The sequence below is a fragment of the Rhinoraja longicauda genome, chromosome 15 (genome assembly GCF_053455715.1).
Source record: "Rhinoraja longicauda isolate Sanriku21f chromosome 15, sRhiLon1.1, whole genome shotgun sequence".
Classification (NCBI taxonomy): Eukaryota; Metazoa; Chordata; class Chondrichthyes; order Rajiformes; family Arhynchobatidae; genus Rhinoraja; species Rhinoraja longicauda.
This window is the reverse complement of record NC_135967.1, coordinates 12,246,519-12,263,665: the sequence shown is the minus strand read 5'-3', so window position 1 is coordinate 12,263,665 and position 17,147 is coordinate 12,246,519. Positions and strand designations below refer to the sequence as shown.

The 17,147-nt window shown below is 44.4% G+C and overlaps 1 protein-coding gene across 1 annotated transcript in view; it reads right to left on the bottom strand.

Annotated features, from left to right (window-relative positions):
• Window positions 1–5,872: 5,872 nt before the first annotated feature.
• LOC144600526 (LON peptidase N-terminal domain and RING finger protein 3-like) overlaps window positions 5,873–17,147 on the bottom strand; it is a 37,956-nt gene continuing 26,681 nt past the window's right edge. The window contains 5 exon segments of the mRNA XM_078412197.1: window positions 5,873–8,323; window positions 10,293–10,442; window positions 12,152–12,314; window positions 14,332–14,490; window positions 16,747–16,868. Of these exon segments, the coding sequence (XP_078268323.1) occupies window positions 8,165–8,323; window positions 10,293–10,442; window positions 12,152–12,314; window positions 14,332–14,490; window positions 16,747–16,868 (753 nt within the window). The 3' untranslated portion in view covers window positions 5,873–8,164.

The window sequence follows — 17,147 nt, the reverse complement described above, 5'->3', positions numbered from 1 at the left end:
GTAGGTGTGTATATGTGTGGGTGTGCATGTGTTTGTGTGTGCATCCGTGTGTCCGCGCGTGTGGGTGGTATCTTTGCACTGTTTTGCATTGGACCAACATTGTTAAGTGTGTATGATAGCTGCTACTTATTTTATGTGTTTGTATGTGTGTGTGTGAATGCATGTGTATGTTCATTATGTATTTGTGTGTTTATATGCGTGCGTGTGTGTCGGTGTATTGTGTACATTTGTGTGCATAGGTGCACGTGTGTGTCAATTGTCTTTGGACAATTTTGCATTGGACCAAGACCCCATATTAAGAGCATATGATAGCTACTACCTATCGGCGTGTGTGCGCGTGAGTGTGTGGCGTCTGAATGTGTTGTGTGTTTTTTTGCGTGCGTTCGTGTGTGTGTGTACTAATTACTTTTTTGGATCACTTTTCATTGGATCAAGATCCCATGTGGTTAAGGGCGCATGGTAGCGTGTGCGTGTGTGTGTGTGTGTGTGTGTGTGTGTGTGTGTGTGTGTGTGTGTGTGTGTGTGTGGTGTGTGTGTGTGTACATGTGCAAAATCTGTGCCCTGAAGCCTGGTGACCACTTATCTTTGGACCACCTTGCTTAAAACCAAGAGCCCACTTTGTTAAGATCGTATGGTCGCTGGTGTGCAAAGAAATCATGGACAGACACCTTCTCCCCTTGGTTGGGGCAAGCCATCGTCAATCTGAGGATTTGCCTCGGAAGGGTGAGCATATGAGCCCCAGAAAACTGCAGTATATGGGAGATAGTTAATTCAAACTGCAACCAGCGAGGCAAATTATAATCAGCAGAAGAAGCCCTGCATTATCACTGGGAAACATTCCAAATGATCTGCTGAGATTACAAATATTCTAAACTTGACATTCAAGTCATTCATTCCGCCAGTAATTGTCTTTTGTTGAATAATAAATATCATGGATGCACTTCTTTAAAAAAGGCATTAGGAAGATTTAGGAAACATGTTATGCATAGCTCCTGTATAAATCACAGGAGCCTACATGATTAGACCAAAGTTTGATTGATGTTATGAAACAATGGTACTGCAGCTAATGAATGATTAAAGCTCAAAGAAGCAAACCTGAAGATTATATATACAGTAAATAATAAGTGACTGAACAATGTGACAGGTGGCTGCAAACAATCAAAGAACACATGTGGGTTTGTTAAACCCTTCAATTATATTGGCTTTCAACTCAGTTTAAATTATATACCTCAGTGTGAGCTGTTTCTGGCTTCTTTTGGTGTTGGTGCAGAACATTCTCCCACAATGCAGTCGTAGAATTGAATTCTTTTGCCTATCAGAACCTGGTGTTCTAGCCGGTAATGATATCTGTCCTGTTACTACGGTGACATGGCCCTGTGACAATCTTTCTTTCAAACAAATTGCATAATCAGCTATTTGCTGGCATATCTATTTGCTTTCCTCTTTTAGCTGCACAACACAATAGCACCTGTCATGGTTCTTTTAAATAGGCCCACAGTTATATAACATTGCCAGGTGTTCTATTTAGTGATCGCCTTTCCACTCGGAAAATCTACTTGTTCATTTTTGTTAGGGCACATTTCCTCTCAGACTTCATTTCCAAGACTGATGTGTCATTTGTTTCTGTAATGCAGACATCAAAGCCACAGGATAGGTCATTTATATGAGGAAAGGAAAGGAATTGAGGAATACTTTTGAGCTGTGTTGCTGAATCTTCGACTTTAGAGATACAGAGCTGAAACAGGCCCTTCGGCCCACTGAGCGATTGACCCGTACACTAGCACTAGTCTACACACTAGGGACTATTTACAATTTTACCAAAGCCAATTAACTTACAAAATAGCCCGTCTTTGGAATGTGGGAGAAAACTGGAGCACCCGGAGAAAACCCACACGGTCACAGGCAGAACGTAGAAGCTCCGTACAGGCAGCACGCGTAGTCAGGGTTGAACTCGTGTCTCTGGCGCTGTGAGGCATCAACTCTACCACTGCGCCACCGTGCCGTCCCGGTACAGGCTAATGTCGGAGGTTGAGAGGAGACCTGGCAGAAGTTTATAAAATTATGAAGGGCACAGATAGGGTAGACACTCATAACCTTTTTCCCCAGGGTGGAAATGTCAAATACCGGTGGGCATAGCTTTAAGGTGAGAGGGGAAAGGTTTACAGGAGATGTGGAGGGCAAGTTTTTTTCCCCACCCACATGGTGGTAGGTGCCTGGAATGCTTTCCCAGGGGTTATGATGGAAGCAGATATGACAGTTTGAGAGGTTTGTGGATATACAGGGAGTGCAGGGATATGGAGAGATTAGATTGACTTGGCATCATGTTCGGAATGGACATCGTGGGCTGAAGGGCCTGTTCTTGTGCTGTGCTGTTCTATGTTCTATCTCCTAGACAGGTTTGGGTTTATTATTGTCACGTATACCGAGGTACAGCGAAAAGCTGGGTTTTGCATGCTATCCAATCCAATCACGTGATACTGTACATAAATGCAATCAAGCCAGACGCAAGTACAATAGGTAGAGCAAAAGGGAGAGATACCGAGTGCAGACTATAGTTCTCAGCATTGTGGTGCCAAATTGAAGCTGCTAAGCTGGAAAAACCACATCCCACTGCAACGTTTCAAAGGGCAGGGGAGATTACTTGCTGTCTTGGCTACACCTTATCCTGCAACTACAAACACAACTGTTGTTCACTGACACATTGACATTTGAGTGGTCCTCCACTTTACTCAATTGGCACATATATTTCTCAAATTACACCACCATGACTACACTTGCAAAAACGGATTCATTCATCATGAAATAGTTTTCAGTTTTTAAAAAGGTATTGTAAAAATGTAACTTTTGTTTTGGGAGCATGTTAAATCCCGTAGGCGCAAGGAACAGCAGATGCTTGTCTACAGAAAAAAAGACACAAAGGGCTGGAGTAACTCAGTGGGTCAGGAGGCCATGTTCTCTGGAGAACATGGATAGGTGACGTTTCAGCTCGGGACACTTTAGACCAATTGTGATGGGGCAAGAGTGGTGGGAAGGAGAAAGCTGGAAGAGAGTCGGGGGCGAGTGAAAGTTTGGCGAGTGATAGGTGGATACAGATGAGGGAGTTTATTGGGATTAAATCCTGCCCCCAGGCTATTCTGATCGGCAAAGTTTTCAAAGCCACAAAATATCTGTCAGTGTCCTTGACATTCAAAAACACCCAAACCTAAGAAAAAATTATAAAATGCAATTAGAATTTTTTTTAAATCAATTACTTTTCCTCATTCTGTGCATTGCTGGGAAGGTTAGGATTTATCACTATCCCCGAATTACCCTTCAGGAAGTGATGGAAAACTTTTTTTTGCCCACTTCGTCCTTCTGGTTAAGGCATTCCTGCAGGGGTCAGTTTATAATTTCAGATACACAGCATGGAAACAGGCCCTTCGACGCAACGAGTCCACACCGCCCATCGATCACCCATTCACACCAGGTCTACGTTATGCCACTTCCTCATCCACTCCCTGCACACGAGGGGCAATTTCTTAGAGGGATGACCAAACTACTCGATATTCTATTCGTTGGAAGCATTTGAAGTTAAAGAAAAACAAGGAAAAAGACCACAAATCACAGGTTAAACAGTTTTATTTAACAGCATGGTTGTGTTAACTGTAATCATCACAAACACTTACATTTTAATTGCACTTCCAAATCTTTGTTGATTAAAATATTTACTTCACGAGTATCTCCATTAAAATGCAAACCAGAAACATCGCTGAGAACATTGGACAAGTCACCAAGACAACAGTGGGCATACCGACACAAAACAGCTTTAGTTTCACAGGAATAGTTCTACATTTATTACATAAGCCTCTACAAATCTTGAGGAAACATTGTGTCACAGAACTTTCAGGATGCAGCTACTCTTTTGGTTCCTACTTGTCAGAGAAATAATAAGGAACTTCAGGAAGTGGAGGAGGTTATTCAGCCCATCAAGGCTAGGCCACCATCCAAGGAGATCATGGCTGCCCTGCACCTCAATACAATTTACCCCTCTCTGCTCAATCTTCCTTGGTACCAACGCCCAACATGAAGGTACTAAGGAAAACCCTGCTCAGAAATTAATCATGGCAGTATCCCCAGCCTCTTGACAAGAGGAAGTCTGAAAACAAATTGGGATGCAGGGCAAAACATAAAGTGTAGATGTGAGGGAAAGTATATTTGTTAAATGCAGAGAGTAGGGGGGTGGTCTGGAACTCAACTACCTGGGAAGGTGGAGGAAGCAGGCTGGAGCAGATCTTTCAAAAGGAGATTGGATGGGCCACTTGATGTGAGATTTATAGGACAGTGGGGACAGAGGATCGAGTGAGGGAGGAGGGGGAAGAAGGGTGGTTGGAAGGAGACTGAAGAATAGAAACTGGAAGGATTTAACAGGTCATTTGGCTTCTTTCTATTCTATGAACTTGAAGCACTCTGGAATGGAATTTTTTAGAAAAATACAAGATATTACCTGGTCAAATCAGTCACTGGTATTTCATCTCTAAATCTTTCTACCACCTTCTTTCTCTTTACTAATCCACAACCCTGATCAAATGTTTGATCATCTGTCTCAATATCACCATGTATGTCTCGGTGGTAAGTTTTATGCGGTATGCTATAAAACAACCAAGAATGTTTAACCATGTTAAAAGTAGTATTTACAAAGCAAGGCACTATGAATATGGTTAACAGGCGAAATTCTATACCAGAATGGCTCAATGTCTATATCACTTGGAAATGTCCTTGCAGATAGGCGGAGACGTAAACAAAGTTGACTCATTCAAGATCGTACTGGGGCTAAACATCTGAATTCGCACAAATCTGCAAGAGATCTAATTGAGATTTCTAACGTGATCAAAAAGCAAATAGGGGGATACAAAACTATTGCTTCTGGTGACATGGTATGGAACAGAAGCAGCATCTTGATGGGAAGTGAATTAGAAATCAGGAACCCCTACTCACAAAAAGCCTTGTTGATGAGAGAGACAGAGAGAGACAGAGAGAGACAGAGAGAGACAGAGAGAGACAGAGAGACAGAGAGACAGAGAGACAGAGAGACAGAGAGACAGAGAGACAGAGAGACAGAGAGACAGAGAGACAGAGAGACAGAGAGACAGAGAGACAGAGAGACAGAGAGACAGAGAGACAGAGAGACAGAGAGACAGAGAGACAGAGAGACAGAGAGACAGAGAGACAGAGAGACAGAGAGACAGAGAGACAGAGAGACAGAGAGACAGAGAGACAGAGAGACAGAGAGAGTTTGGGGAGAGGCAGAGTGGGTTAATCAATTGCAAAATAAATCGATTGATCGCTTTTGTTGAGCAAACCTGCCAAGGTTACGGGGCTAATTACAAGTCAGCCACAATCTAAATGAATGATAAAACAGTGGTCATGGTACCAAATGGTCCTTTCCTGTAACCCACACATGGGTCAATGCACCTCCTCATTTATCCTAGAATAGATCTTTACTAAAGGCCAAATAACCTCCATCACTTCTATTTACCTTGTGCATCCAACCTACTCCAAGTCATAATGTGAACAGCTCTCTTCCATAGACATTTGTACTTATTTTTGGCCGGGTCCATGTTTTCTAGACTTCCTTGTAGTTTTTGCTTGTAAATATCGAGTTCCACATGACACAAAAACATAGTCTTTCATGCAAGTCAGGAGAACAAGTTCTCGTTGCTTTTATGAAGGGATATTTTTTAGATCATCTTCCATTGTTCACCATCAACAGAATGTACAGTTCAGGATTACGCCAGATCTTTTTTTGTTTGTTTGTTTTTGCAAAGGATAGAGACTAATGATGAGGAGTAAATCTGGAACTTTTATCTTTTTATACAAATCACATTTATTTGGGGGGGGGGGGGGGAAATGACCGACAAGGATGGATAAAATGTAACAAACATGAGCAATTTTGAAATCTGGATTAAAGAGGCACATTGTTACTTGAAATGATACAGTAAATTACTCTTCTTGCTAAACACTGTTATGCTGTCACCTCAAAATACTCAACTGGAAGCAAAAAAACGGGAGGAAAGCTATATGCTCTAGTTGTTCTCTATTGCTTCTCAATGCTTACATTCTAAAACCGAGTGTTAGCACAACACAGTGTACAAGTAGATAATTTGGGGTTTGATCTCAACAGCACTCTGAAACGTAGGCTTGTTTAATCTAAACTTAACTGGTAATTGTGGACTGCACCAGAATAGACCAGCATCAAATATCTGGCATTTGTCTTTTAGACAACCCCCAAGATCACTTCAACATCACAAAGTAGTTACACCGAAGCCATTTGTTACATTCAAGCATGAAAGATTGTAGTCAGTTGAAATTTCACCGTTACACAACCAAGTTTCACTAAATGTCATTGATGGAATTGATACAGTTATTAAGGCTAGAGGCATTGACTATCAAGGTCTTGTTCAGGCAAAATAAATTTCTTAACCGCACACAACATCCAAATTATTATGCAGCATTTTTCTTGAAACAACGTATATACCAAACAATTACAATCAAAATGTGTATTAAAAGGTGGAATTTGGCTATCTAATCCACTTCAGTGTTTTGAGCCGAAATGTTTAATCGATAACAGGACAATTCGGATAGAATTGGATCAAACAGGTTAAATTATTTCACACATCAAATGCAGAGTTTGCAGTAAAAATAAAAGGTAATAAATAATATATTTTACTTTGGCTTTTTGAGAACACACTTGGGAAGGGGTGTGCAGCTCTCAAGTATCGGGTTAAATTGAATATTACTGATAATATAAAGTGAATCCAAAGTCTGAAAAGGTGCAAACGTCTTTTCAAGTAGATAAAAAGCAAACATTCCCAAGACAACTGGTCTATTTTTGCATTATCCGATGCTGGGCGTCACGATGTGCATGGAAGACAGGTACGTCTTTTCACCATTCATGTTTGAACGAGGGGACGTTGTGAGGGTGAAGAGTGTTTGTCATGGTTTCGAGCAACACGAGGCTACGTAACAGTGTTCCAAGCCCCAATCTCACTGAGAAGCATTGGATATATTAGGAGTATTGCTTGCAGTTCTGGTCACCCCTTTACAGGATGGACGTGCAGGTTTTGGAAAGGGGCGCTGAGGAGGTTTAGTCCATAAGATCATAAGACATAGGAGCAGAATTAGGCCATTCAACCCATCGAGTCTTCCCCGCCATGGTAAAACAAGCCCAGCCCATCCAATCTCTCCCCATTGGGAGCAGAATTAGGCCATTCAGCCCATCATCTACTCCACCATTCGATAATGGCTGATCTATTTATCCCTCTCAACCCCATTCTCCTGCCTTCTCCAGAATGGTTTACTAGAACGATGCCTGGATTAGAGGGTTTCAGCTACAAGGAGAGGTTGGGCAGACTTAGTTTTCTCTGGAACGCTGGAGGTTGTGGGTAGACCTGATAGAAATGTCGAAAATGATGAGAGGCATAGATAGACAGTCGGAACTTTTTTTTCCCTCAGGGTGGAAATGTCAAAGACTGGAGGGTATAGCTTTTAAGGTGAGGGGGACAAAGTTGAAAAGAGATGTGCAGGGCAAGTTTTTTGTACGCAGAGGATTGCGAGTGCTTGGAACGAGCTGCCAGGGGCAGTGTTTAGCCTAACATTGAGGGGAAAAAAGTCTGAAAATATTATTGGAGATAGCCAGGAACACGTCTCAAAATGTATTCAGTGTGAAAGATTGCATGTAAATGTGCGCCTCACAATGTATCATATTCCAGATATTAATATTACAATTCCCTCTTTGAGTCCTATAGGACTAATCAAACAAAATTATAGTTTGCATATCACTCAGATTTGAATTCTAAAAAGATAAGAAAGCATAAAAATCAAAAAAAAACATTTGTCGATTCATAAATATACATATGACTTAACAAAAATATATACTCTCAAAATAAGTTAATCTTATTGGGATTCAGGCTGTAAAAGGAGTTACAGAATGTACTGAGGTTCCAGTACTACATTATATTACCAGTAACACTTCACACTGGGCTGATGGCACACCCGTCACCACATGGATCCTGTCGTGGATTGTTTCAGTAAGACTTGGAGGTCGGAGCATTTAGCTTGCGCGGTGGTGTTGGGAGTTCCTGGCATCCCGTGGGGCCAGGGAGCGTGGCCCAAGCCTGGCAGCTAGTCACCGTGGACAGTTACGAGACATGAAATGCAGCACCCGCCGGATTCCATTCAAGCGGTCTTGGAGTGACGTCATGGCCAGGAATGGAAGCTGGGCCCGGTTTTCCAGCGGCAACACTGCCAACAGCCACCAGCACCAACCCGGCCCATCGGGACTTTCCTGGGAGAGAGAAGAGAAGCCGGTGAGATAGTCAAACTAAAGGACACAGGGCCTCACGATAGCCCAACCCTTCCAGAGCCTGCAAAGGTCACAGGGCCTCAGGACACAGGCCGAGGGCCTCACGATAACCCAATCCTTCCAGAGCCTGCAAAGGTCACAGGGCCTCAGGCCCAGGACACAGGGCCTCACGATAACCCAATCCTTCCAGAGCCTGCAAAGGTCACAGGGCCTCAGGACACAGGGCCTCACGATAACCCAATCCTTCCAGAGCCTGCAAAGATTAGAGACGCACCCTCAATAATAGAGACGCAGGAGCTGATTTTCCACAGACAAAGGCTTCCTTTCACTAAAAAGGCAGAGCTGCAATCAAAGATTCAGTCATAGAGCATGGAAACAGGCCTTTCAGTGCAACTTGTCCATGCCAACCAAGATATCCCTTTACACAGCATAGTAACAGGCCCTTCGGCCCATCTTACCATGCCAACCAAGATGCCCCATCTACACTAGTCCCACCGTGCCGGTTGTTGGCCCATGTCTCTCTAAACCTTTCCTATCCATAACCTGTCCAAATGTCTTTAAAATGTTATTATAGTATCTGCCTCAACTGCCTCCTCTGGCAGCTCGTTCTATATACCCACCACCTTTAAACGTAACAACGCGCACCTGACTATTTCATCTGGTGTTCCCGATGTTGGCTCCTGTACATCGGTGAGACCACATGTAGACCCGGCGACCGTTTCGCTAAACACTTATGCTCGGTCTGCCAAGGCCTACTGGATCTCCCGATTACTAACCATGCTAACTCTCCTTCCTGTTCCCATATGGACCTCCCTGCCCTGGGCCTCCTCCATTGCCAGAGGGAGGCTATATGTAAACTGGAGGAGCAGCACATCATATTCCGCTGAAAACCGAACAGTATGAACAAAAGTCTCTTGAGAACCATTATTGTATCTGCCTCATTCTCCCCCCCTGGCAGTGCGTTCCTTTAACGCCATCTCTCTGGTACAAATAGCCCATTTGTGCTGCAAATATTTTGCTACACGACTTTGCTTTCACCCAGAGACGAGGAATAAAGAACCAGAGGACATGGGTCTAAGGTGAGGAGGGAAAGATTTAATAGGATCCTGAGGGGCAACACTTTTACATAAAGGGTGGTAGATATGTGGAATGAGCTGCCTGAGGCATGTGGAGGCATGTACTATCACGAGCTGCCTGAGGCATGTAGAGGCATATACTGAGGTAGTTGAGGCATGTACTGAGGCATGTAGAGGCATGTACTGAGGCATGTAGAGGCATGTACTGAGGTAGTAGAGGCATGTACTATCACGTTTAAAACACATTTGGATAGGATAGGTTTAGAGGGGTATGGGCAAACGCAGGCAGTTGGGACTAGTATAGATGGGGCACGATGGTCGGGGTGGGCAAGTTGGGGCAAAAGGCCATTTCCACTTTGTATTGCCTCTATGTCGTGGCTATCCTTCGAGGTCGAGGATGATGGTCCGTGCACAGAATGAAGATGCCCGTGCGTGTGTTTGTTTAACGTGTACTTGATGTTGCACTCCAAGAAGCACACAGTCCTTCACAAATCAATCAACTAATCCCAATGGCAAGGGAGCCAAGACGATTGGAGCTGATAGATCTGTTGCAGCCTTCATCCGCCTTCACAGCCGTGGAGTTCAAGATAACTTTGTCCGCCTGGTCCGCCGTTGAGGTCTTGTAGGTTGGATCGTTCTTAGTCTGGACCCTCATCCTCGACCTTACCGCCATGGGTGGCCCTACCAGAAGCTAGTGCTTCCGACGGAATCGCTCTCAGAATCATGGGGGCATGCAAGCCTCTTCACCACAACAAGGTGAATGATCCGAAGAGGATGCCTCTATGACTCTAAATGGAAAGCTTGTGCTGGGTATCAGTTCACTAAGATTAATGCCAAAGTGACTATTTATTGGATAGTCGCCAGGTAACACTTACCTGTATATCTGAATCCTTCCGAGGTATTGGTCCAAAGTGGCTCAGAATCCTAGACTTCAGTCCCTGCTTCAGTGAGCTAAACCACTTGGACGCCTGATCATAAACCAGGTTGTGCAGACTGAGAAGTTCGGTGTAGGGCTCTCCTGCTACCTGTTAACAGGGAAAATCATGTGGATTTAGTATGCTAGCACGTGAAATATCCCTTCAACACTTCACGCTGCCTCGGCAAGGCCACCAGCATAACCAAGGTACAATCTCACCCCGGTCACTCTCTCTTCTCCCCTCTCCCATCAGGCAAGAGGTACAGAAGTTTGAAAACGCACACATCCAGATTCAGGGACAGTTTCGTCCCAGCTGTTGTCAGGCAACTGAACGGTCCCCTCATCAGCTAATGTGTGGCCCTGACCTCCCATTTACCTCAATGGAGATCTTTGAACTTTCTTTAATTGGACTCTATCGGACTTCAATGTTATATCTTTGCACTAGGTGATGCACCCATTATTCTTTATCTTTGCACTGTGGGCTGCTTGATTGTATTCATGTATAGTCTTCGGTATACTGGATAGCACACAAACAAATGCTTTTTAACAGCTGTTATCAGACCACTGAACTATCTATCAGCAACCAGAAAGCAGTCTTGATCTACCATCTACCCCACTGGAGACCCTTGGACTATCTTTAATTGGACTTCATCTTGCAGTAAATCTTTTCCTGTACCTGTACATTGAATGGCACAATTGTAATCATGTATAGTCTTTCCGCTGACTAGAGAGCACACAACAACAAAAAAAAGCTTTTCCACTGTACCTCGGTACTCGTGACAATAAACGAAACCAACTTCCCAATATGTACCTTGAGTGGATATTTTTGATGTTAAGTCTCGTGGCTTAACAACAGAGGGGTCAAACTGAGGCAGGTCGTCAGGTATAGACGGGCTGATACATTTTTGTGGAAAGATGAACATGAAGGGCAAAGGGAGGGGGGTCTTGAGAAAATTGAACAAAGATGTGATTCCTGTCAGTATTTATGGGGAGATGGATTTGGGTCTGGAGCCCAGGCAAAATGAAAGGTTAGGAATAAAATCTTGTCACATAAGAGGCACGGTGGCACAGTAGCGCCACTGCCTCACAGTGCCAGAGACCCGGGTTCGATCCTGACCATGGATGCTGTCTGCACGGAATTTTATGTTCTCCCTGTTACCGCATGGGTTTTCTATGAGTACTCTGGTTTCCTCCCACACTCCAAAGACTTCCACACTCCAGGTTTGTAGGTTAATTGGCTTCAGTAAAGAATGTCAATTGTCCTTAGTGTGTAGGATAGTGCTAGTGCACGGGGATTGCTGGTCGGCACAGACTTGGTGGGCCGAAGGGCCTGTTTCCGCACTGAATCTCCAAAGTAAATTAAACTAAAGGTTGATTTTGTGGCAATTATCAGGAAGCATATCTCAAAGAGTCTGAAAGATTGATTAGTTGAAAGATTGAATGAACGATACTGCAAGGAAACAGGCCCTTCAGCCCGTCGAGTCCACACCGACCATTGATCACCCATTCACACTAGTTCTATGTTAACCCACTTTCTCATCCATTCCCTACACACTAGGGACAATTTACAGAGACGCCAATTAACCCACAAGCTTGCAGGTCTTTAGGATGTGGCAGGAAACCGGAGCACCCGGTGGAAACCTAGGTGGCCACAGTGAGCAACGTGCAAACTCCACACAGACAGCACCCGATGGCTGGATCGAACCCGGGTATCTGGCGCTGTGAGGAGGCGGCTCGACCTGTGCGCTGCCCCTGGTCATCAAAAGACACAAGAGAAAGCTTCAGTCATTTCATGGAGCAACAGTGGGAAAGCTCTACCTTCACATCCTCCAGGTATTCCACGTTCGCCATGCTGTAGCCGTCCTTCTCGTCGTGACTTAAGACCTTAAATCTCCGTCTACCGATTGTGTCGACAACCGAGCGACCATCCGCGAATAACTCTGCACTTCTGACCTCCAGCATACAGCCAAAATCTGCAAAGCTGTACAGGGGAGAATGACAAGTTATAATGCATCTTAATCTATCATTCGAGTCAAGAGTCAGGAGTGTTTAATTGCCATGTGTACAGACAACAGAACAGTGAAATTCTTACTTGCGGCAGCACAACTGGGCAGTAAACACAATGCGCACACGCACATATTTTAAAAATAAAATACATTAAAAATTATATTAAATTATACACAGAATATATATAAATTTAATAAATTAATAACCACAACACTAGTGCAAAAAAAAACCTCAAGTCCTTAGTGTAACCAAAGACACCTCAAAGATGTTCAAGAATGATTGAAAGTTTCTAATCAATCAGGCCCTTCGGCCCGCCAAGTCCATGCCAGCCATCGATCACCCGTTCACACTAGTTCTATTTTATCCCAATTTGTCATCCAATCCCTGCACACTAGGGGTTTTTTTTTTACAGGGGCCAATTAACCTACAAACACATATCTTGGTAGAAGGAAATGGTGGGAGAAAACCCACGAGATCACAGGGAAAATGTACAAACTCCACATAGAACAGCACCAGAATCGAACCCCAGGCTCTGACGTTATGAGGCACCAGCTCCACCAGCTGCGTTTCAGTGCCACCGTAGATTATGTTGTATAGTGTTCAAGAGCCTGATGGTTGTTGGGAAGAAACTATTCTTGAATCTGGTCTTCAATTACCTCTTCCCCTCCCCCACCCATGCAAACAACTGTCGTCATGACTATCCTCATGTTCCTGAATTTATTTTATTGCAACAACCCAAGTTATCTGCCTGACAACCACTCTATCTAGTCACGTCATCCATAAACTTGATCCTCGTCCAAAGATCAAGTTCTCCACCTCAAATCATCAGCACAGAACTGACCATCTTCCCACCTACTATTACGTTCTTGAACCAGAGACAGGGGACTGCAGATGCTGGAATCTTGAGTAAAAGACAAAGTGCTGGAGTAACTCAGCGGGCAGGCAGCATCTGTGGAGGGACATTGAACCACACTGAATAACACAAACCACAAAGTTATCTCAGATAGACACAAATTGCTGGAGTAACTCAGCAGGTTAGGTAGCATCTCTGGAGGAAAAAGGATGGGTGACATTTTGGGTCGTAACCCTTCGTCATACTTTACCTCAGCACTGCAACTTTGGACTTTACACCACTATGGACACTTGATTGTAATCATGTATAGTCTTTTTACTGACTGGATAATACGCAACAATAAAGCTTTTCACTGTATCTCTGTACACATGACAATAATAAACGAAACTAAATTTGGTTTCTCTATTATCATGAACTACCATGGTCTCATTTATTTAGGTTAACTAATAATTCATTCTGTCTCATGTGCCCATGAAATTTCATCAAGTAATAATTTCATTAGAAGATAGACACAAAAAGCTGGAGTAACTCTCTGGAGAGAAGGAATGGGAGATGTTTTGGACCAAAAGGTCAACCATTCCTTCTCTCCAGAGATAGGCACAAAATGCTGGAGTAACTGAGTGGGACAGGCAGCATCTCTGGAGAGAAGGGATGGGTGACGTTTCAGATCGAGACCCTTCTTCTCTCCAGAGATGCTGCCTGTCCCACTCAGTTACTCCAGCTTTTTGGGTCTATCTTCTGTAAACTAGCATCTGCAGTTCCTTCCTACTAATAATTTCATTATTTCGGTTCATATCCAGTGTGTGTGACAAATAAAAATACTTTAATCTCTTGATGCTCTCCTTAATTATCCTTCGGCCCGTCATCAATTTTGCACAGTCTTTCCCACTTTGGGTGGAGATCAATGTGGTTACAAAGAGCATCAAAAAGTGCGGCACTTTGGTGCAGCGGTAGAGTTGCTGCCTCACAGCGCCAGAGACCTGGGCTTGATCCTTACTACGCGTGTTGCCAGTAGGGAGTTTGTACGTTCTCCCCGTGGCCTGGAGATGTATTTGCATTCCACAGGACGGTCCGAACCAGCCAGGGAACCTTGGCGCTAACAGAAATGAACGTGACCCTTGCTGTTCCTGCAACTTACCCCTTGACTGGATCGCTCATGCACATTCCAAACTGCTTGTTGCCAAATTCCATGCATCTCCGAATCATCAATCGGTAACAAGGCTCGAAGACGTGTAGTGGACATGGGACGTTGGGATAGGCCATGGTGCAGATGAATATGGGCACAGCTTTGTTGAGGCTGGAGGGACAAATTTTCCAGGCTTATGCAATCGTAAGGTACATCACCCATTTTACATATTTTATGGCAAGTTTAACGTAAAGATACATGCAGTTAAGTTCAACCAAGTTTAGTTTCGAGATACAGCATGGAAACTGACCCTTCGGCCCACTAAGTCCCCGCCGACCCCTAACACTAGTTCTATCCTGCACACCAGTAACAATTTACGGAAGCTAATTAACCTAGAAATTTGCACATCTTTGGAATGTGGGAGGAAACGAAGCTGGGGGGCAGTGTTAGCTGTGAGGAGGATGCTAGGAGGCTGCAACGTGACTTGGATAGGTTAGGTGAGTGGGCAAAGGCATGGCAGATGCACTATAATGTGGATAAATGTGAGGTTATCCACTGGTGGCAAGAACAGGAAAGCAGACTATTACCTGAATGGTGGCCGATTAGGAGAAGGGGAGATGCAACGAGACCTGGGTGTCGTGGTACACCAGTCATTGAAAGTAGGCATGCAGGTGCAGCAGGCAGTGAAGAAAGCGAATGGTATGTTGGCATTCATAGCGAGGGGATTTGAGGATAGGAGCAGGGAGGTTCTGCTGCAGTTGTACAGGGCATTGGGGAGACCACACCTGGAGTATTGCGTACAGTTTTGGTCTCCTAATCTGAGGAAAGACATTCTTGCTATGGAGGGAGTACAGAGAAGGTTCACCAGATTGATTCCTGGGATGGCAGGACTTTCATTTGAAGAAAGACTGGATAGACTCGGTTTGTACTCGCTGGAATTTAGAAGATTGAGGGGGGATCTTATAGAAACTTACAAAATTCTTAAGGGGTTGGACAGGCTAGATGCAGGAAGATTGTTCCCGATGTTGGGGAAGTCCAGAACAAGGGGTCACAGTTTAAGGATAAGGGGGAAGTCTTTTAGGACCGAGATGAGAACGGTTTTTTTCACACAGAGAGTGGTGAATCTGTGGAACTCTCTGCCACAGAAGGTAGTTGAGGCCAGTTCATTGGCTATATTTAAGAGGGAGTTAGATGTGGCCCTTGTGGCTAAAGGGATCAGGGGGTATGGAGAGATGGCAGGTACAGGTTACTGAGCTGGATGATCAGCCATGATCATATTGAATGGCGGTGCAGGCTCAAAGAGCCGAATGGCCTACTCCTGCACCTATTTTCTATGTTTCTATGAAAGTAGAGCACCCAAAGGAAACCCATGCAGTCACAGGGAGAGCGCACAAATTCCGTACACAGCCCACCCATAGTTAGGATTGAACCCGGGTCTCTGGCGCTGTGAGGCAACAACTCTACCGCTGCGCTACCGTGCCGCCTGTATACCAAACCAATTCTTACAAAGCCAGAGATACTGATTCCAAGAACAAAGGATGCACAGTGGCACAGTTGGTCGAGCTGCTGTCTCACAGCCCCAGAGACCCAGGTTCGATCATGACCTCGGGTGCTGTCTGTGTGGTCTTTGCACGTTCTCCCTGTGACCCCTCTGGTTTCCTCCCAATGCCAAAGACATGTGGGTTTGTGAGTTAATCGGCCTCTGTAAATTGCCCCTCGTGTGCAGGGAGTGGATGAGAAAGTGGGATAACATAGAACTTGTGCGAACAGGAGATCAGTGGTCTGAGTGGACTCGGTTGGCCGAAGGGTCTATTTCCATGCTGTATCTCTGAACTAAACAAAAAAGTAAACAGCAATTTGCATTCGTATGGGGAGCTGGCCGTCAAGTGTTGGACGTATAGACATTGGTTGAGCAACAGGCAAATCTAGCAGATTAGGAGGACAAAACCAATTGTGGGGTTGGTGGAAGCTGGGCTAGCAGCAGCATCTGAGGGAAGACAAGCATCATTTGAAGACTGATAAGATGACTTGTACTCACTCTAGGCAGACATCGTAATAAAAAGTTTCCCAGTGGTACATCTAGTTACCAGAGGAGGTAGTTAAGGCCAGTCCCATAACAGCACAGTGACGCAGCGGTAGAGTTGCCGCCTGAGAGCGCCAGAGCCCAAGGTTGAGACGGGTACAATAACAGCATTTAAAAGACACTTGGACAGGTTCATGGATATGAAACATTTAGAGGGATAGGGGCCAAACGCAGGTGAATGGGACGAGCTTAGATGGGGACATCATGGTCGGTATGGATGTTGGGCTGAAGGGCCTGCTTGCATGCTCTATGCCACTATGACTGAATTCTAACGGAATACCGATGATATTTCTTCTTTAAATATAAATTATTATTTGATTTCCCATTACGGAAAATGGACTTACTTCGATAATTCTGCCATCTCATCATCGTTCACCCTTTTCCTTTCAGCAAGGTCCTCTGGTAAGTAATGGGCTATGAGGTCTTCTATTAGAGAGGTCTTGCTGTACTTCCTCAGTGTCTGATACTGCAGAGAGAAAGAAGGTTTGAGTCAACATTGTATATTAAATGAATGGCCCACATTACAATGTAAAGACATCCACTATGCTTTTTATTTTTTATTTTTTATTTTTTAGAGGTACAGCGCAGAAACAGGCCCTTCGGCCCACCGGGTCCGCGCTGCCCAGCGATCCCCACACACTAACACTATCCTACACCCACTTGGGACAATTTTTACATTTGCCCAGCCAATTAACGTACAAACCTGTACGTCTTTGGAGTGTGGGAGGAAACCAAAGATCTCGGA